This window comes from Ceratotherium simum, chromosome 7 (genome assembly GCF_057802395.1).
Source record: "Ceratotherium simum simum isolate JZ-2026a chromosome 7, ASM5780239v1, whole genome shotgun sequence".
NCBI lineage: Eukaryota > Metazoa > Chordata > Mammalia > Perissodactyla > Rhinocerotidae > Ceratotherium > Ceratotherium simum.
In genome coordinates, this window is record NC_141906.1 from 23,789,674 (window position 1) to 23,814,663 (window position 24,990).

Consider the following 24,990-nt stretch of genomic DNA (forward strand, 5'->3'; position numbering starts at 1 on the left):
TGGGCACATGCATGTGTGAAAACTGTCCAAAAATATCTGAGGAAACAAAAACAAAAACAAGAACTTGGATAATCACATAGGGAGCTCTAGAATGGCCTTTCAGAGTAGTTTAAATTGAGGTGTGTGTGCCAGGCCTTTTTACTCTCTCATCAACTAGTCATTGGATGGGAGTTGCCCCAGGGAGGGAGCATAACCTCGGAGAAGGCAGCTCCCCTTTGCCAAGAAGTAGAACTTTTGATCACCAAAGACAGTGTAATGTTTTGAAGAGTCATGAAGTAGAATTAAAGTTTAAAATGTTGATTGGGTATTGACTGAAGGACTTTGACATCAATGATATTTGTCCTTCATCATGTAATGCCTATAGTATCCAACGGAGAAATGCAGGTGATAGGAAGGAATTTTAAGAAGAGACTGGATAGTATCAGACTTGATTTGGGAAGATAAATGTTGATACAATGGGGAGGATGGATACCATGAGGAAGCGGCCAGAGACTAGGGAGCAAGCTTCTCATTAATCAAAAGAGAAGTAATGAAAAGAGGAACATATCATATCTAACACACAATCTCTTTTGGACTGCAGAAAACATTATCATCTTCTATCTCAACAACTCAAAATTGTCTGAACTTAGAAGATAAAAAATAAAAACTGGTTGTCTAATGTAGTCAATTGTCTCTCAGTCTATTTGTACTGAGGAAAACTATGACCTATCACATATCCTGGTGCTATCAGGTCTACTCCATCATCATCCAGGAAGGGAGACTCTAAGAAAACTCTAGATCTTGAGCTCTAGCTATATTGAGCTCTTTGAGCTCAGGAGAATGTGGAGTTTCCTTCACCTTCTGCTAAAAGAGCTAAAACACATGAAAGCCCCTTCCAAAGACTTTATCTGTTTGCTTTTAGTTTTCAATTGGGAAGGAGAATCTTGCTGGGTTGGAAGACAGTTGATACTATTATCTACAGGAATGAACACTGTCCAAAAACAGAGTTGCTGCCTATTGTCTATTGAGAAGTCTAATGTGTCTATATCAGGGGTCTTCTTCATCTTTTGAAACCACAGTTGTAACAATGCCAAACTGCATCAGGGTTCACATATTTATATTAAGCAAAGAAGAAGAGCTGTTAAGGACAGTTTCCTAAGAAGTAACACTTTGAAGACTTAATGGTGTAAAAATACTTTCATGGCTTCCAAAGGGGGCGGAATCAATATCATCCCCCACACAGATTCCTCTCCTTGCAGCAGGGTATTTCCCTTCCTACCAGCTCCTGAGACATTCCCTCACCTGAGCTAAGGAGTATAGCTGTTATGGTGATGTTTCTCTGCAGAGGCAGTAGGGAGGATCAAAGAATTAAATGAACTTAATGACCCACGAGCCCATGTTTATGCCCAGAGGACTCCGAAGGCTAAGCTCAGGGATTCTGGGACATACCTAGACTTAGGGATACCTCACTCACCTTAAAGATTTTCTCCATGTGACAGAGTGGACTTTGGACCTGGAGGCTTGAAGGGGCTCCCATCACCATCTATAAGCCACTGGCCTTATGCTGTGATATTGCTCCAAGTGAAGGCTGGGAGAGGAAACAGTAGAGAGGTAAGGACACGTGGACAGGAGAGATGAAATACTACAGAGAGGAGGAGAAGAGGTAAATGAGGATAGAAGGAGACATAGCCTCCCCTTTGCTGAGGAGTGATCCAAAGCACCATTCTCCATTCTCTTCACAAAAAAACACAACAGAGCACACTGGATTGGAACAGACATCAGGAGGTGAGCACAGTGATATCAACAAGTAACATGCAGAGTTTTTTTCTCTCTCCCTCTTCCTCTGTCCCTCTCTCTCTCATACACACACACACACACACACACACAAACACACACACACAGAGCTCACAGAGTACACTCCTCACTGCTAGAAAGCCACAAATACAGTCTTAAAGTAGCATAACCACAGCTGCCATCACCAAAGAATGAAGACTATTTGGGCAAGCAAATTGTTGGCAGGGAACCAGATCCAGCAGCATGGCTTGCTGTGGTTCATCTGAGGCAGAAGGAAGCTATTGCAGGCCACTGTCACATGTTTGAGGTTGGAAGTAAAGGTGTGACTAATGTCAATATCCAAATAAAATGATGCAGGTATTATACATTTGATCTGCACTATTATTTCATTATTTCTCCTGTATAATCCTGGTGAATTTAGAGGTTGTCAATTCTAACTTGGCCCCCTGTGTACCTACTACTTTATGGAAACATATCCAAGCCTTTTTTACTGGAAGCCAGTACATCAGCTAGATCAGCCATTACCTGTGCCATCCTCTAGTCTTCTGCTTCATGACCCAGTCATGACAGTGCCTGAAAGAAGGTTCCCACTCCCATCCATTGCTTGATCCCACCAAGCTTGAGAAATCTGTAACAATGAAAGGAGAAGATGATTTACTTTCAAACTGAGCTGCACTGGTTTATGTATGCATCCACAGAATTCTAGAAATAAGTCTAAATGTGAGGCCCTATGCTACTCATTCACTTTGGAATATTCTGTCATCCTTCCCTCCATACCTCCTTTATCTCACTTTAGAGTCATCATGAGTTATTTATAAATAATGGACTCTCTTTACAACCAAGTAAGTTATTTGTACTAACAGGTGAGATTTTTAGCTGTTTAGGGTTAAAAGAAAAATAAAAATTGGGGAAGAACTAATAATGTAAATAACTACTATTTATTGAATATACCCTCTGAGCTAGTCCTTTACATGCATTGGTCTTATTTGTCCTTAAAATGTCACATTAGATAAAATTTATTAACCCAATATTACAGGACAAACTGACTTAAAAAGCAAAGATATTTTTCCAAGGCTCTCCGGCAAGTAGATGGCAGGGCAAGATTTCAAGACATGTTTGAATGGCTTCAAAATCCATATAAATCATTATAATATTCTATTAGAGTTAGCAAGAAAAAGAGCCAGCAGAGTAAAATTTTTCAGTAAATTGAGTGCTGGTGGGCACTAAGGGGGAAAGATCTCTAACTATCATCAACTGAGCTTTTGAAATGGACTCTGGGGCTGGGCCCTTTGTCAATGGGCACATCTGAAAAAAGATGAACTTATTACCTTGCTGTCCGGGAATGATCTTTGAGCTTATCAGCCCCAAACTGTCTGCCACTGTTTGTGGCACACAGCTGCAGCAGAAAGAAGCAAAGACCTAAACTGTGAAAGGGTGGATGTGCTAAGCTGTGAAAAGATGTTGAATTTGAACTCTACTGCTGGAGACTAGTCTCCTCTACCACTTCTCTGGAAACTTGCCCCTCAGCTGGTAAAGTGCTGTTTTGAGAAAGAGCTGCCCTAAAGATGGGGCTGATTCTGGACTGTAAATCTCATGGTGTGTCATCCTAGCTATTTCCTCAGACTCTTCCACGTAAAGTTCCACAAACCCTCTGATTTTTCAGCCAGGCATCTTCCCCTCAACACTGGCAAATATTGTGCTCTTTCCACACATGGACAGTTTTCTCTCCAGCTTCTCTGGAATCAAGATGCTCTTTTTCTTCTCATACAGAACACGGGATTATTAACTCCATTGCTTGGGTATTTCTACTGTGCAATAACTACCTGGAAAAACTATAGGACAACTGATAAATGAGACCACATACAAATTAAACATAATTTCTTCTTCTCTCTTCTTACACACACACACACACACACACACACACACACACACACACACATACACGAAGGCACATTTAATACAAACCCCAAACCCTGTTTCCTTTCAAAAACTAAATGTTGAACAAGTGGAACCAAACACTCATATGTTAGTGTTGGGGACATTAAAATGAATACCTCTAGTTCTCTGCCCTTAGTTGAAGCCATTCTCTTGGTAGAGACAAGGTCAATACATAAATAAATATTATACAATACAGATTATGTTAATTGCCACAGAACTGTACAGTGTCTTAAGGACACAGAGTTAGGAAAGTAATTTTATTTGTTACTTTTTTTTTTTTGGTTTGTTTTTGTTTATTGCAGTAACATTGGTTTATAACATTGTAAAAATTTCAGGTGTACATCATTGTACTTCTATTTCTGCATGGACTACATCATGTTCACCACCAAAATACTAATTACAACCCATCACCACACACATGTACCGAATTATCCCTTTCACCCTCCTCCCTCCCCCCTTCCCCTCTGGTAACCACCAATCCAATCTCTGTCCCTATGTTTGTTTATTGTTGTTATTATCTACTACTTAATGAAGGAAATCATACGGTATTTGACCTTCTCCCTCTGACTTATTTCACTTTGCATTATACCCTCAATGTCCATCCATGTTGTCACAAATGGCTGGATTTCGTCGTTTCTTATGGCTGAGTAGTATTCCATTGTGTATATATACCACAGCTTCTTTATCCATTCGTCCCTTGATGGGCACTTAGGTTGCTTCCAAGTCTTGGCTCTTGTGAATAAGGCTGCAATGAACACAGGAGTGCATGTACCTTTGCAAATTGGTGTTTTCAAGTTCTTTGGATAAACACCCAACAGTGGAATAGCTGGATCATATGGTAGTTCTATCCTTGATTTTTTGAGGAATCTCCATACTGTTTTCCACAGCGGCTGCACCAGTTTGCACTCCCACCAGCAGTGTATGAGAGTTCCCTTCTCTCCACATCCTCTCCAACACATGTTGTTTCCTGTCTTGTTAATTATAGCCATTCTGACGGGCGTGAGGTGATATCTCATTGTAGTTTTGATTTGCATTTCCCTGATAGTTAGTGATTTTGAACATCTTTTCATGTGTCTGTTGGCCATCTGTATGTCTTCTTTGGAGAAATGTCTGTTCAGGTCTTTTGCCCATTTTTAATTGGGTTGGTAGTTTTTGTTGTTGAGATGCATGAGTTCTTTATATATTTTGGAGATTAAGCCCTTATCAGATGTATGGTTTGCAAATATCTTCTCCCAATTGTTAGGTTGTCTTTTCGTTTTGTTGTTGGTTTCGTTTGCTGTGCAGAAGCTTTTAGTTTGATGTAGTACCATTTGTTTATTTTTTCTATTGTTTCTCTTGCCCGGTCAGATGTGGTGTTTGAAAACATGTTGCTAAGACCGATGTCGAAGAGCGTACTGCCTATGTTTTCTTCTAGAACTTTCACAGTTTCAGGTCTTACATTCAAGTCTTTAATCCATTTGGAGTTAATTTTTGTGTATGGTGTAAGGTAAGGATCTACTTTCATTTTTTTGCATATGGCTATCCAGTTTTCCCAACACCATTTGTTGAAGAGACTTTCTTTTCCCCATTGTATGTTCTTGGCTCCTTTGTCAAAGATTAGCTGTCCATAGATGTGTGGGTTTATTTCTGGGCTTTCGATTCTATTCCATTGATCTGTGTGTCTGTTTTTGTGCCAGTACCATGCTGTTTTGGTTACTATAGCTTTGTAGTATATTTTGAAATCAGGGAGTGTGATACCTCCAGCTTTGTTCTTTTTTCTCAGGATTCCTTTAGCTATTCGGGGTCTTTTGTTGTTCCATATGAATTTTAGGATTCTTTGTTCTATTTCTGTGAAAAATGTTGTTGGAACTTTGATAGGGATTGCATTGAATCTATAGATGGCTTTAGGAAGTATGGACATCTTAACTATGTTAATTCTTCCAATCCAAGAGCAAGGAATATCTTTCCATTTCTTTGTGTCTTCTTCAATTTCTTTCAGAAATGTTTTATAGTTTTCAGTGTACAGATCTTTCACCTCTTTGGTTAAGTTTATTCCTAGGTATTTTATTCTTTTTGTTGCAATTGTAAATGGGATGGTATTCTTAATTTCTCTTTCTGCTACTTCGTTGTTAGTGTACAGAAATGCAACTGATTTTTGTATGTTGATTTTGTATCCTGCAACTTTCCCATATTCATTTATTACTTCTAAAAGTTTTCTGGTGGATTCTTTAGGGTTTTCTATATATAAAATCATGTCATCTGCAAATAGTGACAGTTTCACTTCTTCCTTTCCAATTTGGATCCCTTTTATTTCTTTCTCTTGCCTGATTGCTCTGGCTAGGACTTCCAATACTATGTTAAATAGGAGTGGTGACAGTGGGCATCCTTGTCTGGTTCCTGTTCTTAGAGGGATAGCTTTCAGTTTTTCACCATTGAGGATGATATTAACTGTGGGTTTTTCATATATGGTCTTTATTATGTTGAGGTACTTTCCTTCTATACCCATTTTATTCAGAGTTTTTATCATAAATGGATGCTGGATCTTGTCAAATGCTTTCTCTGCATCTATTGAGATGATCATGTGATTTTTGTTCTTCATTTTATTAATGTGGTGTATTACGTTGATTGATTTGCGAATGTTAAACCATCCCTGCATCCTTGGAATAAATCCCACTTGATCATGGTGTATAATCTTTTTAACGTATTGTTGTATGCGATTTGCTAGTATTTTGTTGAGGATTTTCGCATCGATGTTCATCAGTGATATTGGCCTGTAATTTTCTTTTTTTGTGTTGTCCTTGTCTGGTTTTGGTATCAGGGTAATGTCAGCTTCGTAGAGTGAGTTAGGGAGTTTCCCCCCCTCCTCAATGTTTTGGAAGAGTTTGAGAAGGATAGGTATTAAGTCTTCTTTGAATGTTTGGTAGAATTCACCAGGGAAGCCGTCTGGTCCTGGACTTTTATTTTTGGGGAGGTTTTTGATTACTGTTTCAATCTCCTTGTTGGTGATTGGTCTATTCAAATTCTCTACTTCTTCTTGATCCAGTTTTGGAAGGTTGTATGATTCTAAGAATTGATCCATTTCTTCCAGATTGTCGAATTGGTTGGCATATAGCTTTTCATAGTATTCTCTTATAATCTTTTGTATTTCTGAGGTGTCTGTTGTAACCTCTCCTCTTTCATTTCTGATTTTACTTATTTGTGCCTTCTCTCTTTTTTTCTTGGTGAGTCTAGCTAAAGGTTTGGCTATTTTGTTGATCTTTTCAAAGAACCAGCTCTTGGTTTTATTAATTTTTCTATTGTTTTTGGTCTCTTTTCCATTAATTTCTGCTCTGATTTTTATTATTTCCCTTCTTCTACTGATTTTGGGCTTTGTTTGTTCTTCTTTTTCCAGTTCCTTTAGGTGCATTGTTAGATTGTTTATTTGAGATTTTTCTTGTTTGTTGAGATATGCCTGTATCGCTATAAACTTCCCTCTTAGAACCGCTTTTGCTGTATCCCATAAATTCTGGCATGTCGTATTTTCATTTTCATTTGTCTCCAGGTATTTTTTGATTTCTTCTTTGATTTCTTCGTTAACCCAGTCGTTGTTCAGTAGCATTTTGTTTAATCTCCATGTATTTGTGGCTTTTCTGATTTTCTTCCTATAGTTGATTTCTAGTTTCATACCGTTGTGGTCAGAAAAGATGCTTGGTATTATTTCAATCTTCTTAAATTGATGGAGACTTGTTTAGTGGCCTAATATGTGATCAATCCTGGAGAATGTTCCATGTGCATTTGAAAAGAACGTGTATTCTTCGGTTTTTGGATGGAATGCTCTGTATATATCTACTAGGTCCATCTGTTCTAGTGTGTCGTTTAAGGCCAATGTTTCCTTATTGATCTTCTGTTTGGATGATCTATCCGTTGGTGTAAGTGGAGTGTTAAAGTCCCCTACTATTATTGTGTTACTGTCTATTTCTGTTTTTATGTCTGTTAATAATTGCTTTATATATTTAGGTGCACCTACATTGGGTGCGTAGATATTTACAAGTGTTATATCCTCTTGTTGGATTGTTCCCTTGATCATTATGTAATGCCCTTCTTTGTCTCGTTTTACAGTTTTTGTTTTAAAGTCTATTTTGTCTGATATGAGTACTGCTACCCCAGCTTTCTTTTCATTGCCATTTGCGTGGAGTATCTTTTTCCATCCCTTCACTTTCAGTTTGTGAGTGTCTTTAGGTCTGAAGTGTGTCTCTTGTATGCAGCATATATATGGGTCTTGTTTTTTTTATCCATTCAGCCACGCTATGCCTTTTAATTGGAGCATTTAGTCCATTGACGTTTAAAGTAGCTATTGATAAGTATGTACTTACTGCCATTTTTTACCTTTTTTTTTTTTTTCCTCAGTGTTTTAGTAGTCCTTCTCTGTTCCTTACTTCTTCTATACAGAATTGATGGTCACTTTAGTTTGACCTCTGTCTGAAAGCTGTGCTCTTTAACTCCCCTCCTCCCTCCTTTTATGTTTTTCATATCATATCTAACCTCTTTTTTGTACATTTGTATCCATTACGTTCTAATCGTGGAAATAGATAATTTTTCCTATTTGTGGTCTTCTCTTTTCCCCTTAAATCAGTCCCTTTAACATTTGTTATAACACTGGTTTCTTGGTGAGAAACTCCTTTAATTTTTGCTTATCTGAGAAAATTTTGATCTCTCCTTCCATTTTGAACGATAACCTTGCTGGGTAGAGTATTCTTGGCTGTAGGTTTTTTCCTTTTAGCACTTTAAATATATCGTGCCATTCTCTTCTAGCCTGTAAGGTTTCTGCTGAGAAGTCAGCTGATAGCCTTATGGGGTTTCCTTTGTATGTAACTTGACATTCTCTTGCGGCTTTTAGGATTCTCTCTTTATCTTTAATTCTGGACATTTTGATTATGATGTGTCTTGGTGTGGGCCTCTTTAGCTTTATCTTGTTTGGGGCTCTCTGTGCCTCCTGTACCTGGATGTCTGTTTCCTTCCTTAGGTTAGGGAAGTTTTCATCTATTATTTCTTGAAATAGATTCTCTGCCCCCTTGTCTCGCTCTTCTCCTTCCGGGACACCTATAACACGGATGTTAGTTCACTTGATGTTGTCCCAGAGGTCCCTTAGGGTAATTTCTTCTAGTCTTTCTTCTAGCTCACAGATCCGTTCTTCTGTATCCTCTACTCTGCTTTTGAGTCCCTCTAATGAATTTTTGATTTCCAGTATTGTATTCTTCATTTATGATTGGTTCTTTTTTATATCTTCCATTTCTTTGTTGACATTCTCACTGAGTTCATCTATTCTTCTCCCCAGATCAGTGAGCATCCTTAACACTCTTAGTTTGAACTCTCTGTTGGGTAGGTTGCTCATTTCTGTTTCACTTAGTTCCTTTTCTGGGGTTTTGTCCTGTTCCCTTACTTGGAATGTATTCTTTTGCCTCCTCATTTTGGCTCTTTCCCTGTGCTTGTGTCTACGTATTAGGTAGGTCAGCTACGTCTCCTGCTCTTGGATAGGTGACCTTATGTAAGTGATGCCTTAGGAGGCTTCCAGTGTGCTTCCCTCAGTTCTCAATGTTCCAGGGGTCGCCCCTATGTGGGCTACGTGTGTCCTTCTATTGTGGCCTGTTAGCTCTCCCTATAGGCGCCCAGGGAGGCTGAGTTATGCTCCTGGCCAGCTGTTGTAATGCTCAGCTGCTTGTAGTTGTTGTGGGCCCTTCAGTCTCTTTATCAGGTGTGGGGAGCCCCAGCACAGTTGGCTGTAAGTTCTAATACCACATTTGTGTTGCAGTATTTCTTTTAAGTGAGTAGGCCCCCAGTGTGGCAGGTTGTTAGTCTCAGGGCCTTACAATTGCTGTAAACCTCTAGCCTATTAGGTCTCTTGTTAGCTCTCTGAGGATTGCAGCTGGGTGGGGCTGCCCTCAGGCACAGGAGCACCCAATTGTTTCAGGCTTTGGAAGGTGGGGCAAACCTCCTATGTGGGTCTTTGAGAAGCACAAGTCTTCTGCAGCTGCCAAGCCCTGTTGCCCACAGGTCCACACACACAGTCAACACAGTCCTGCCCCGTGTGAGCGCCCCGACCTCCCCAAGCGGACCCAGTCTCTCCACGGCGGGAGCCCCACACATTCCACCACCACCCCACACTCTCCACCCACTCCTTGTGCACACCCTGCCCCACTCAAGTTGGCTCGGTTGCCAGGCTGCAGAGAATCCAGTCACCAATCTATGCAGGCCCACACGTTGCCTGAGGGCTTGTTGTTGGGTGGGGCCAGTCTCTAGGGTGGGCTGCCTGCCTTGGCTGAGCTGGATTAAATTGGTGCTCTAGCAGGTGGAGCAGACCCTGGGCTAGCAGGTCTCAGGGAGAACTCCAATGGCGTCTGTGTCAGCATGCTCACACCAGGCCACAACAATGGCCGCTGCCAATGTCCCAGTCCCTGGAGAGGTCTCACCCCTCACTGAGATGCACTCAGGGCCTATTAGGTGAGTCTCTTGTCACCGAAGCACTGTGCACCTTTCTTTCTGGTGATTTTAGGATGCTTTCTGGAACGGGTGAGTTTGTGCGTGGGCCCTTTAAGAGCCAGTTTTAGTTTCTTTGTGAACCGGGTTTTCTGGGGGTGCTACCCAATGCTTTAGTAGCAGGCAAAGTCAGATATTATGCCGCTGGTCTCAATTGTGCTGGGTCCACAAAATGCCCACAGCGGGGGCGCTCCCCGGCTCAGGACCCCACGCCTCCAGGGAGAGCTGCGTACCTGTGAGCTGCTCCCGGCGGCTGTGAAGCTGGCGGCTTGTGAAGGCGGCGTTTTTCCTCTCCGGAAGGGAGTCTCTGCCTCTTCTTCCCCAGTTAGGATTGTCCGTTGTTGCAGGAGATCCTCTTATCCAGTTTTCAGTTCTGTCTCAGGGGTAATTTTTCCACGAGTAGTTGTAAATTGGCTGTGTCCACGGGAGGAGGTGAGTTCAGAGTCTGCCTACGCCGCCATCTTGACTCCGCCCCCTCTTATTTGTTCCTTTTAAGGGATCAAGGAAGATTCCTTAACACTTTAATTTCACTGTCACTTAAATTTGCTAGATATTTGATCTGTTCATACCTGAAGCTAGTCACATTTTTAGAACATGGGTATAATTTCGCATGTATTTATTGGTGTTATAGTTAGTCAAAAAGATAAACATAATATAGCTGATAATCAAAAGGCAATTTATTGGAAGGACAACAGGAGATCACAGAATAAACAGGAGGCTGGAGTTATGGGATTGAAAACTAAGGTAGTCTCATAAGATTAGGATGCATCAAATATAGCAATCACCTCATAGTAGAAGCAGACTGATCAGAGATCATAAATGGAGTTAGAATGAGACAAATTCAAACAGAGTCCATCCAATTAACCTCTCTTATGTCATGTTACTGTATTAGAGCCACAAGAAAATCCTTAGATTTTTATCATATCAAAACACAGACAATAGTATAAACCAGCAGTTCTCATTTGGACTTAGGACTCTAACATTTCCAAAAAATTATTAAGGAACTGAAAGGGCCTTGGTCTATATGAATTATGTCCATCATATTTACCATATTAGATACTAAAATAGGTTTTTTTAGTTTTTTAAATTAACTTTAAAATAACAATAATAAAAGCATTATATGTAAATATAAATTACGTACTTTAAAATAAAGTACTGTAGTTTATGTAAAAAGACTGATAAGAATGGTGTTGTTTGACATTCAGAAGTGTCCTTAATGTCGGATTTAATAGAAGAGGTGGATTCTCATATTTACGTCTGCATTTTATCTGTTGTGATATCACCTCTTATACAGCCTCTGAAAAATTCCACAGTGAACGCATAGGAAAATGAGAGTGAGAAAAGCGAATAATGTTTATAATTATAAAAATGGCTTTGACCTTTTGGACTTTCTAGAAGGGTCTTGCAAAACCCTGAGAGCACCGTTCGAGGAGCACTAGGTATGATAATTACCCAAAAGTAATCAAGGGGCTATTTGGGAAAGCAATGGAGAGGAATGCCATAAGATATAAGTATATACTACTTTGTGAAATATTGTCAGTTCCTTCAAATATCTCATACATTACAAAAAATAAAGCCACGGACAATATTACCCATGATGAATCTCAGAAGAGTAAAGTGTATTGAGAGAGCTGCACAAATACCCTCTGGCAAGAAGAGAATCGCTAATGTTTGTAAATTAGCTGCTTCTGCCAATACCTTCAGCATACTGATTAGAAGTCTTTCCATCTTTCCAGGACCTTGACAAGAAAAGATCTTAAATAAAGTGAGATCCCTCCTCCTTTACAAGAATTCAATGACACTAAGTAGAAGAATGCCTTCTATCAATGACACCCAGTTCCATCCCCTCTTCTTTCTCCTGCTAGGAATACCAGGACTGGAAACTGTACATATCTGGATTGCTTTCCCATTCTGTATTGTGTACCTCATTGCCCTTGTGGGGAACATCACTATTCTCTTTGTGATCAAGACTGAGCACACTCTCCACCAGCCCATGTTCTACTTCCTGGCCATGTTGTCTATGATTGATCTGGGTCTGTCCACCTCCACCATCCCCAAAATGCTGGGCATCTTCTGGTTCAGCCTTCAAGAGATCAGCTTTGGGGGCTGTCTTGCTCAGATGTTCTTTATCCACATGTTTACTGGAATGGAGACTGTTCTACTGGTAGCCATGTCTTATGATCGCTTTGTTGCCATCTGCAACCCTCTCCAGTACATCACGATCCTCACCAATAAAACCATCTGCATCCTAGCCTCTGTTGTCATTGGAAGAAATTTAATTCTTGTGACTCCTTTTGTGTTTCTCATTCTGAGGCTGCCTTTCTGTGGGCATCACATCATCCCTCACACATACTGTGAGCACATGGGTCTTGCCCGGTTGGCCTGTGCACCCATCAAGGTCAACATTATCTATGGGCTCATGGTCATTTCTAATATTATTGTGGATGTGATCTTGATTGCCTCTTCCTATGTGCTTATCCTTCAAGCTGTTTTCCGCCTTCCCTCTCAAGATGCTCGACTAAAGGCTCTCAATACCTGTGGTTCTCATGTCTGTGTCATGCTGTGCTTTTACATACCAGCATTTTTTTCTTTTATGACACATCGCTTTGGTCAGAACATTCCCCGCTACATCCACATTCTTTTGGCTAATCTATACGTGGTTGTCCCACCTGCCCTTAATCCAGTCATCTATGGAGTCAGGACCAAGCAGATCCAAGAGCGAGTTGTAAAGATATTTGTGCAGAAATAATATTTCTATGTAAAGATTCAGAAAATATATCTACACACTGCCCAAATTTAATCATCTGAGCACTCTTTTGAATTTTCTATTCTGTTAGATAGTAGTAGCCAGATATTTCATTTTTATTGTAAGTGGTTTAGGGTTGACAGATAAAGTAAAGCTACCTTTCTGCCCACTCTGTTCACCCACCCCCGTATAACTGGACAAAGGGAGAGGGCTAATAGAAAAGACCTCTTCTGCTTGGGAACCCTTTATGCATCACAGGGTACTTTACAGAATGTAGAAACCAGTCTAGCTCATTGAACATTAGTGCTGTTTATTTCTAACTGTATGTTATCCACCAGCACCTTGGGAGCAGACTTAACACAGTCTACTTAAAGAAATAAACTTTCATGAAATTCAAGCCAGAAACAATATCTTCTCAAATCTGTTCCAACATTGATCCACTCAGTTGGTTTTTCAATCCATAACTCATAATACTTAGTCAGTGCCTTGATACTATCCTGGTCCAAAAAAACACTTGTAAAAATTCCAGATGCTTGGAGACACTTCCATTTTCCAGGTGCCAAGTTTGAAGAAAATTCACACTTTTCCAAAGTGGTTTCATGATTTTATACTCCTACCAACAAGTATGAGAGTTCCAATTGCTCCATATTCTCACCAACATTTGGTCTTTTTGGTCTTTTGAATTTTAGCTCCTCTAGTTAGTGAGAATCAGTATCTCATTGCAGTTTTTAATTTTCATTTCCCTGATGACTCATAATGTTGACCATACTTTCAGCACTTATTGGCCATTTCTAAATCTTCTTTTGTGAAGTGTGTTTTAGTCTTTTCCAACAACTGCAAAATTAGCTACTTTGAGATATATTTTTACATAGCTCAAAAGCCTTTGAGAAATTGGAATTCAAAGATAAAACTGTCTACCTCAAAAGTAAAACAACAAAACCAGTAAAATTATACATAAATATTCATATTGTGTATCATATATTATGTATGATATATTATTATATAGAGTAAAATTAAATTTAAATAGAGGAATATGCAGGAAAAGATAAAGCTACTTATTCGCTATATTAATCAGAGTTTTGGAAAAAATAGTTGGTAAATTCAAGTTGGGCCCCTTAGAAACTATTGCAAACTATAGTCACAGTGTAGGAAAACCAAAGAGACAATAGGGACAGTAAATGTGAGGGATATTTACAACTTCTCGGCCTAAAGAGAAGTGTTTCCTGGAATCTAGAGACACAGAGAACAATGTAGAGAAACCTACCTGACAGGAGTTGGGGTTTATTTTGAGGGACTCTCCCAGCCCATGATGACCTGCTGGTCATTGCAAGGAGAGAGCAGGTGGAAACCAGAATAAATACCTTGACTTTACTCTCTTCCTACCCTCCCACTGGTGCTTTCTATTTTCTGAACCCAACCAGATGCAAAAGGCAAGGGAGGCTATGGATGAACACATACTTGTGAGTCCTCTAGGATATGGAGTATGAAGTGGTCCTGGAGAGGCAAAGAGAAGATTCTGGCACATTGGTCCACATAAATGAAGAGCTAGAGGAAAACTCTGAACAAAAACTTGAACGCCAGCAGTTTTATGTATTCTCCTTTCAATTACTGTTCTACACTATTTTTTTCAGGAGTATATCTGTGATATTAGATATTGTCTCTATTTTTGTTCTCAGAGTCCCCTTAGAAGAGATTTGAATTTTTTTAGAGTTTTTGTTCTTTGTTTATTTTTGCTGAGGAAGTTTCGCCCTGAGCTAACATCTGTTGCCAATCTTCTTCTTTTTTTTTTTTTCTGCTTGAGGAAGATTCACCCTGAGATAACATCTGTGCCACTCTTCCTCTATTTTGTATGTGGGTCGCCTCCACAGCATGGCCACCAAGTGGTGTAGGTCTGCACCCAGGAACCAAACCTGGGCCACTGAAGCAGAGTGTGCCGAACTTAACCACTAGGCCATGGGGCTGGCCTGATTTGAATTTGTTTTTATCCTTTTAGACAGCACAAGGGTTATCCAAAATAATGCTGATTGAAAAAAATCATGTGGACGAATACACTTTGAAGTCAATCTGGTATGTTTACCTTGAGGATTAAAATTAACAACAAAAAAAGGAAGGAATGGAATAATCATATAATCACCGTCTATGTTTAATGTTTGTATGCCTACATATTCTCACATAATTTTAGAGTAATCTCTCTCCAAAGCCCAAAGTGGGATGAAGATTAAGCTGATATTCTAGGAGTATTCTTTTATGTGCTTTATAAGATTCACGGATATTTAATACAGAGTTGAGCTTTCTAAAGCTTTAATGAATATTGAAATTCAAAAATATTGATATGAAAACGTATAGCCAGATATACCAAATTTTGTAGAGAATATTATAAATGATCAAGAAGAGTCACTAACTTTTTATCCTTTACACTCTTTTATCTTAAAAGATATCATGGCTCCCTGAAGAGAAGATGGTTACTCACCTTGGAGCTATACAAGTAAAGTATATGTAAAATATCCTGAAAAGTTGCAGGTAGTTAACCTGATAGCTCACATGAGATCTTCTGTTATTTGTTCAAGAAATGTAGTTGATTTGACCATGACTTAAGTATAAGGCTCAAGTGACAATTAAACTGTTATTGACTTAGCTTATACTTATTGAACACCTAATTAGTAGCCCTTTCTAGGCATTATCCTATTATATCATTACAACAATCCTACAAGTCAGTATAATTTTTTCTCATTTTCCCTGTGAGAAAACCAAGGCTTAGAATGGCAAATTAAATTGACCAAGGTCACAGAACAAATAGGTAGACAAAAAGGTCATGTTCTTAGTATGTATGATAAGCTGCTTTCCTTTGTATAAATATATATTTATTTTCATGTTTCTATTAATATTATATAGAGTGTTAGGGGGTGCTATACTCTCACAGAAATCATACAATGTAATCTTTAAAACAGATATAGCTCAGTGTTTGGAAACTTACGTTAGAACTCTGGCTCTGCCTTTTACCAAATGTACATATACTTCTGAGCTGACTTTGAGGAAATGCTGGGTTCTTCCCTACAGGTTTTTCTCTTTCCCCACTTTCACTGCTTGTCCACCAAAAGTAAGTGTTCGCCTGGGACCACAGTGAGATTTAAAGTGCTGGTGGGAGGCCATTATGCCTCTGACTGACTAGACTCTTAGGACCTGTTTGGGGAGGGTACTTCCTGGAGGATGCAGATTGCAGATCATCTGTGACCAGAAGGTATATCTAACCGGAAAGAACGGAGCTTTATGCTCAGAGATACAGAAATTTTCTTTCCTACACTGCAGGTCCAGGGACACAGCCCACTGCGAGAGGCCTTTCCCAGGGGACTAGAGTTCTTGTATAACTCCTTGGCCCTGGCTATTTAGAACTCAGTCACATGCAGGTTGCAGTCTGTGGCATCCAGTTCTTCGCAAGCAATTTCTCAGATGCTGGGCAGAGGTAGGTGAGTCACTTCTGGTTATGCTGGAAGAGGGTTCACAATGACAGTAACTCAAGTGATTCATGGGATGATGGAGCTCCAGGGACTCAGCCAGAGTCTCTGTAGATAGAGCCAACTCCAAGCCATGTAGCAACAAAGAGAGATAGGAATTGTGTTGAGAATAACCTGGATTCATAGCCACACATCAGTCACTAACACAAAAGCACACAGAAAAACACTCACAGTGCTAAATAAACAAACTGATATCAACAAACCCAGGAATGTATATGCAGATACAAACATATGGATAAAGAAAGTTATATGCAAACACAAGGGAAAATACCAATGGTAACTCTTATTAGCTGGCACAAATGAAGTCTTTCCTTCACTATATCCTTCTATTTTGTTGTCTCAGAATAGAAACCTCTTGCACTGAGTACAGTCATCCTAGTGGGGGAAGGTTACAGCATATCTGAAAGTGGGGCACAGAGGGGTTGAGAGATGGGAATCCCAGGAACCTAGATAAAGAAGTTATTCAATTCTGCTGCAAAGGATGGAAGCCAATCCCTGGGAGAAGCTCACCACAGTTTACCCAGGGAATTGAGCGTCCAAAAGGGAAGAGAAAGGTTCAAAAGGGAGAGGAAGAGAGAGCCTCAGAGAGTTATGGTGAAGATAAACTTACATAGTAAACATGAAAGTGCTTATAAACAAAAAATATTACTAAGCACACAAAAGGTGAAGATGACTGCATCAATTGTGGTCATAGAAATGGGAGTGATTGCAGCAGAGGTGGTGATCTAGATAGACAATAATTTTTGCCAATGACGGTAAGCTTATTGACCAGGAGTATTCCGAATCCATAGTATATTTAGAACACCAAAGCACCTTTTAGAAAGTTGCCCTACAAAGACTGCTAAAAAAATGGAAGGATTACTATGACAGTAGAAATCTTGCATGAGACCAAGAAGCAAAATACTGGCATTACTAGAATTTAAGCTGGGAGAAGTTGGGAACTTAGACTCAATTCCTGCTGCATGCCCGCATCTAGAGGACTACTTGACAGATAGTAAGCACTCTATAAATACTTGTCAAGTGAATTAAAGGATTAATAACAGGGAACTTCTATAATATGACAGATGAGGGCAGAGGGTGGCAGGAGAAGTAAGTTTACAGATGATTCTAAATATAGAAAGTGAAAAACTTAGGTCATTGGGAGTAGTTATTAGAACATGTAACAATCTAAACATTTTAGGGCCTTGATACCTGGGCTTAATATTTTATTGGAAGAATAATATAACATATTCAACCAGGTGAAATAACCTCCACCCCCTACCCACCCTAAATGCCACCAGGACGAGTGAACAGAGGACTTCTCAAAGTGTATGTAAGCTTTTGATCCCTCTTCCCTAGCTCTGCACAGAGCCCCCTGCTCCCTTCTGTTAGGATGTGAATCACTGCTTCTCAATCACATTTTATTTGTGGGATTATATTTATCAGTCATGTTTTTCAAGGGAAAAATATTGGGGGCCATTAGTGAAGAGGATGAATTACAGAAAAATTTAAGATAAAAAGTTATAGAAGTCTTAATTAACTCAGTTGATGTAAAGCGGAAGAAAAATAGATTTGATAGCTATTTCTGAATGCTAACCCTAATAACAGTTATAAAGTTGACCTGCTCCAATCAATCTCCATCACTAACAGCATGGTACAAGATAACATCATCTTCAATCTGGCCATCTCTGATAGTTTTCTAACTGATCTAACTACAAATGCTTTTGCTGTCTTTAATACATTTTTGACAGTGCAAGGGTGATATTTTTTGAAATGCAAATGGGATTATGTTACACTGTAGCTTAAAATCCTACAGTTTCTTCTCATTGTTTCTAGGATAAAGGTAACACTTCTAAAAATTAACCACAAGGGCCTATATGATCCCATCATTTAGTCTTTGCCCCTCCTGTTACTATTAACTAGAGATTTTTCTCCACTCATTCTCCTCTTTCACTTGGTGGATTTTCAGCTTTCAGCTATCAATTTAGTTAACACTCCTTAAGGAAAGCATTCCCATAAGTTTGTAGTGTACAGTAACTCTTCTTTGTAGACCAGTTGTTACTTTATATTTATTTGAGTGATTTGATTAATGTTGTTTTCCCTCACTAGACTATATGATCCATGAGAGCAAAGCCTGGATTTGACTTTTCCACCCAGTACTTCGAACACTAGCACTAGGCACCTAGTGGTTATTCAATTATATATAAGTGTGTTTGAGTGGAGAACTGACAGGAATTGATAAATTTTTGGATCTGAAGCATGAGAGAATGTAAGCAAGAAGAAAGCACTGAGGATATCTCCAAGATTTCTTTCCTGGGATAGTCTGCATAAAACATCATTACCTATTGAGGAAAATGGTGGAGAAATGGTTTCAGAGTAGAGATGATCAACTTGGTACAGAGCTTGTTAAATAAGATGTGCCTCAGTTATATCTGGGGGAGACATCCTGCAAAGCAACTAGAGATATATAAAGAATTGGGAAGAAGTCTGCTAGAAACAAATTTTTGAGAATCACCAGGAAAAAAATGTGGTACTTGCATTTAGGGAAGCCAATGAAAGCATGCTTGTGAGGCATACTGCATGAGCAGAGACTGCAGTCAAGGACAGAATACTACTTAAGGGAAAAGTGAAGGAAGACAAGGAGTAAGCAAATTTCAAGTAGTGTTCTGAGAGTCAGAAGGAAAACAAAAGGGAGATGTGTTTTTTTGTGTGTGTGAGGAGGACCAGCCCTGAGCTAACATCCAATGCCAATCCTCCTCTTATTTGCTGAGGAAGACTGGCCCTGGGCTAACATCGTGCCCATCTTCCTCTACTTTATATGGGACGCCGCCACAGCATGGCTTAACAAGCGGTGCATTGGTGCACAGCCGGGACCCGAACCAGCAAACCCCGGGCCACAGCAGTGGAGGGCACGCACCTAACCTCTTGCGCCACTGGGCTGGCCCCAGGAGATGTGTTTTAAAAGCCAAAAGAGAAGAGCATTTCATGAAGATGAGAAGGAAATTAATAGATGAAGGATTTATTATTCCCTGGTCATAGTCATGCCATATGCAAAATCTTTAGTTATTTCTGGTTTCCAGACAATGGGAAAGCTGATGTAATGAGGACTGCGTGAGATACAGTCTAGAGTCCAGAAAAGACAAAAACAGAGCATGTGTTCTCAGGCAACAGTTACCTGGAGTGCACGGAGATTTGTAAGCCTTTCTGCAGTATACCAAAGTGTGTGTGTGTGTGTGTGTGTGTGTGTATGTGTATGTGCATGCATGTACGTGTGTGTGTGCATTGGGAGTGGAGATTAAGTCTGATGCATTCAAGAAAGATTTATGAGTGAACAAGAATTTTATTTCAAGCCACGGCCAACAGCAAATTAAACTTTTGCCCCTGACACAAGAAATAGAGACTATTTGCAGGTGGAGAGGGAGGAAACAGTGAAGTGTGAGGTTCAAGTGCAGAAAAGTAAGTAAGGAAAGAGTAAGTTTCCTAAGACTGATGGAGAAGACAAGGCCAAGAGAGAATAGAAGCACAATGCCATCTGCAGTATACACTGTGGTACACCTCCCAGATCTGCTTTTCGGTCCCTATGCCCCTATGTCCCAGCTGCTGGGAATACCAGACGCTGAGAGCTTACATCTGCACCCCTCCCTGGAATTGCCCTCAGACCAAAGGAACTGCCTCATCCAAAGTTGTATCTCATCACACAGGGTGGCCCATGGGCAATAACTGAATACCATGGGAATACAAATAACTGGCTTCCTTGCCTCATTGTGGGACAACTTAGAAGAGCCATTCCAGTTCCAGAGCTTCCCATAGTATCATTGGAGGCCTCAGATTCAACTTCATGATGGGTCAGCTTCTCTTTTGACCCAAGCCTACCTGATAGTCACCTGATCATGATTACTCAACTCTGCCATTCTAAAGTGAAGACAGCCATAGAACATATGCAAATAAATGGAAATAATTGTGTTGCAATAAAATTTTATTTGTAAAAGCAGGCAGTGGGCCAGATTTGGCCTATAGGTCATAGTTTGTGTCCCCAGAGGATGGAGATTTTGCTTGCTTATGATAATGAACTTGTATAAAAACATTTTAATTTTATTGATACATTCAATAAACAGGAAAGGCTATCTTAGACTTTGAGTCTAGAAATGTTTTTCTTCACGTACAAGAGAATCTATACAACTTCTCATATATTGAGCTTAATTACGACAAGAACATTTAGGTCATTGTGAAGTTAATTGGTTAGTTGTGACAATGTTAGTGAGTAAATTCAAATTCCTAACCAAAATTAGTTTAAAACTTTAAGTGAACAATATAATTCTCCAGAGCTAGTGCTATAGAAAATACAAGCATATAGGCTTGAGGTTAAAAATAACAACTATTGGATTGGAAGTTGCATATCACAGAAGAGGACATGTGTTTTTAGTCACAGGAAGCAGTGAATATATGAAATTAAACTTAAACACAAATTTTGCTCCTTTTGCTGATTTTTTTTCCCATTGCATTCTTAATTCCACCAAATTTAGGTACTCTTTATTGTTTCTTATTTCACTGACAGGTTAAATAATTTAGCCCTGTAGTTTAAGTTTTGTGCTAACAAAGTTCTCTCTATAGTTTCCTAATTAGTACAACTAATTGTGATATATAACCTCTGGTTTTCTTTAATCTTTCAAAATAGCAATGGAAAAATTAAATATTTTAAGCTAGTAATAACTGTATTCCACAATTAAGGGAGTGATTATTATATTGGCATTTGTGGGTGATCCCTCTGGAAGCATTAGATTGGAGGAAACTTAGAAACTCAAAAGCCAAACAGAACAATTTGGTAACAGGTCAGTTTAACAATGTTGGTCAGTCAAAGAATATCAGCGACAATAAAAATAGATACAAAAATAGAAGTTAAAATATAGATATAAATATAAATATGTAGAAATTTCAGAAACAGAACCAACAGGTCTTAATAATTAACTACAAAAGAAGAAAGAATTAGAGTAAGTGAAAAATTATTCAAAGTTTTGAAATCTTTGTAATTAGAAAGATGTTATGCATTAATAAAGATAAGAGATATATTGCATGAGAAATAATAAGAATTTAAAGGCAGGAAGTGGCAAGTGGGAAGAAAAGAGGTGCTCTCAGGAAACGTTTCTCCTTTTCCTCTCATCATCAGTAATAATAATAAGTATGCTCATGTTTACTTAGAATCCATATGCAGGGCAGGCAGAGTAGGCACATCCCATGTCTATAACTTCTAATTCTCAGAACAGCCCTGCATGATCAGTATTGTTACTCCCAGCTTACCTATTTAAAAATTGCTGATTATTAACAGCAATTATTAAGTTAGACATGGTTGTTAATCCTTTGGCCCAAGACTCATTTACTTCCTCCATAAATGGGGACAGGAGAAGTACCAATCTCAGATCTGTTTTAACCTTTATATAAGATAATACTTGTAAAGCAGTAAGCAAGTGCCTGGCACATGTCAGCTAGACTTTTTCTTTTCCTAGCACCACCTGAGTTATTATTCTTTTTATTATAAAGTGAAATAAAAATAATTCTCTGACAGATTGGATGCTAGGGGAGGGAGTAAAGGTGAATAGAAGAGTGAATCTAATCCAGCATCATTGGTGGGTGAAAGGTGGTGATACTGACTTTCATATGATAGGACTACATTAGGAGGAAAAGATTGGACTACTACAACCCAGGGAGTGAGCAAATCATGAAGTAGCTTCCCTCCCTCAGGCAAGATCATAGCACATCTTTGGAAGCAACTCCATAGCATATTATTTTTAATGATTGGGCACAATATGAGCATATGCTAATCCAAATGACATGTCATTATACCTCCAGAGCAGTTCTTTGGGCCCCTGTTAAAGCCATGTCACAGGATTTATTTTTTCTTTAGAATTGGTACCACCATATTAGAACTCATTGCACTCAAAGGAGCATCAAGGAAAAACAACACGTGGCACTGCCCTGGGTGTGGCACTGCCTAGATCCAATAAGCCACAGGCACTATACGTATGACACCTATGGCCTAGAGCCTGCCCGTAGAATCTACCTTGTAATAGCGAAATTTCTAATGGTGGCCTAGTCTCACTTGCACACATCCAAGCACCTGACAGGCTCCACCATGGCACAGGGCCAGCTACAATCCAGACTCAACACAAGGCACACCAGACAGATTCCACTGTTATAGTAAACAAGCCTGCTGCCAACTTAAACATATTATCATCCATCACTATATCAGAGAAACTAGCTACAGCACTAACATAAACTAGATTATTCCCAAGTTAAAGCAAGTATCTGACCTTGGTAATGCTCTAGCTTTAAAAAAGATAGAGACATTGTCATTGCCACTCTCCAGGTGGCATGAAGGGATTATTCATTATTATAATGCAACATGAAGGAGGCAGAAAAGAAGATCATAAATCACAAAAGTGTCTTCTGAGAGCACAGTGTGTTAATCTGTTCAGGAAAGGGACATAATATAACATAGTGAGTGATAAGACTTTGCAGTTCTAGGAGGGAGTATTATTTTGCTGGAATTATATAGTAGTCACCCAATGTGTCTAAATTTTTTAGATCCATTTCTTAGCTCAGATCCAAACAGTAGTTATCTAACCATCCACCTTTACTTGGTTCCCTCCCACATAGAATCTTCTTAATTTTTCTTACAAGAATGTATCTACCTTGGTCTACCTTGCAAGAATGTATCATTCTCTTGAACCATCAGACTAGCTGAGTCACCATCTCTACCTCAACTCCAGTCCAGTGATATTTTACACGGACACTCACACACACACAGCATCTTGTTTATGCTGTACATCCTGATTTACAGATATAATTAACAATAAATGTTTGCTAATTTAATGCCATATGCAGGTTCTTCCTTAGAGACTGAAGAGGAGAAAGACAGGAGAAGTGTAGGATTGCTGTACTTGGACATTTTCTGCAGGATTTTCTAGGTGGGTGAGGCAAATATTTTGAAGTAAGTGTGTCTCTTTAACTGTGCCTCATATTCTCTCTCTAGGTCTCCTCTGCCGTATTATGGAATTAAAGAATGGATTTTCTCTTTCTCCAGAAAATAGACAACATGCCATGAAAGAGGTTAAGGTCTCTCAGTGGAAGCAAGAAAAATGCAAGAAATGTATCTATAACCAATTCCCATCAACATGCTGCATCCCAACAATACACAGTTCCACCCTTCTTCTTTCCTTCTGATGGGGATTCCAGGGCTGGAAGATGTGCACATCTGGATCGGCTTCCCCTTCTTTGCGGTGTATCTAATAGCCCTCCTGGGGAATATCACTATCCTGTTTGTGATCCAGACTGAACACAGCCTCCACCAACCCATGTTTTACTTCCTGGCCATGTTGGCCTGCACTGACCTTGGCCTGTCTACAGCCACCATCCCCAAGATGCTGGGCATTTTCTGGTTCAACCTCAGGGAGATTGCGTTTGGTGCTTGCATCACGCAGATGTACACTATCCACATATGCACTGGCCTGGAGTCTGTGGTGCTGACAGTCATGGCCATAGATCGATATATTGCCGTCTGCAACCCTCTGAGATACAGCACGATCCTCACCAGTAAGGTGATAGCCATCCTGGGCATAGTCATCATAGTCAGGACTTTGGTGTTTGTGACTCCATTCGTATTTCTCATCCTGAGATTGCCTTTCTGTGGTGTCTGGGTTATCCCCCATACCTATTGTGAACACATGGGCTTAGCAAAGTTGTCTTGTGCCAGTATTAGGGTCAATGTTATCTATGGCTTGATTGCTTTCTCAGTGGGATACATTGACCTTTCTGTGATTGGATTTTCCTATGTCCAAATCCTCCGTGCAGTCTTCCATCTCCCATCCTGGGATGCTCGGCTCAAGGCACTCAGCACATGTGGCTCCCATGTCTGTGTTATGTTAACTTTCTACCTGCCAGCACTCTTCTCCTTCATGACACACCGCTTTGGTCACAACATTCCTCATTACATCCACATATTTCTGGCCAATCTGTACGTGGTTGTTCCTCCTGCCCTTAATCCTGTTATCTATGGGGTCAGGACAAAACAGATAAGAGAGCGTGTACTAAGGATGCTTAACCCTAAAAGCTATTGATATTTAGCCCCAGGAGGATCTTCCACAAATGTTCAGTGGAACAATAGTAGGATCAAAACAGAAAAAAACACTGGAAATATTTTTGTTAAACTCCTCTGGCATTCCCATACAAGCCAATCACACTACATTTTCCCCCTATTCCTCACAATTTGTACACTCCAATGGAAGGCATAGCTCAAAGATTCCCAAACAATCTCTCTACTTTCCCACAGGAAAAGTACAAAAAAACTTCATATTTAAAACCCTTCAATACTACAAAATTCCTAATGAGAGAAAAAGGTTTGCAAAATGTTGCAGCCTCAGTAATGCTTTGAATAATTTCCTTCCACATGACGATTCTCTTCATTCACATGTCAGAAGCTGAAGTTCATGCCTGTAAAAGTGATGTGGGATTTCCTGAAAACCAAGCAGGATGCAGTGCTAAGAGAAATCAACCAGC

General features: G+C 39.6%; 2 protein-coding genes and 1 long non-coding RNA gene across 3 annotated transcripts; 2 read left to right on the forward strand and 1 right to left on the reverse strand.

Moving 5' to 3' along the window:
- Positions 1-1,458: 1,458 nt before the first annotated feature.
- LOC147916586 (uncharacterized) lies at positions 1,459-10,675 on the reverse strand. Its single transcript, XR_015552677.1, has 3 exons — positions 10,437-10,675; positions 2,299-2,401; positions 1,459-1,567 (listed from the first exon to the last, which is right to left on the reverse strand). It is a non-coding gene; the product is annotated as an uncharacterized LOC147916586 (long non-coding RNA).
- A 1,303-nt stretch (positions 10,676-11,978) lies between these two features.
- LOC101392648 (olfactory receptor 52E4) lies at positions 11,979-12,952 on the forward strand. The gene has a single exon (XM_004418338.3). It carries the CDS (start codon positions 11,999-12,001, stop codon positions 12,950-12,952), a length of 954 nt encoding a protein of 317 aa, XP_004418395.2. The 5' UTR covers positions 11,979-11,998.
- Positions 12,953-15,360: 2,408 nt separating this feature from the next.
- LOC101392394 (olfactory receptor 52E5) lies at positions 15,361-24,598 on the forward strand. Its single transcript, XM_014791444.2, has 2 exons — positions 15,361-15,434; positions 23,468-24,598. Exon 2 carries the CDS (start codon positions 23,610-23,612, stop codon positions 24,549-24,551), a length of 942 nt encoding a protein of 313 aa, XP_014646930.2. The 5' UTR covers positions 15,361-15,434; positions 23,468-23,609; the 3' UTR covers positions 24,552-24,598.
- The last annotated feature ends 392 nt before the right edge of the window (positions 24,599-24,990 follow it).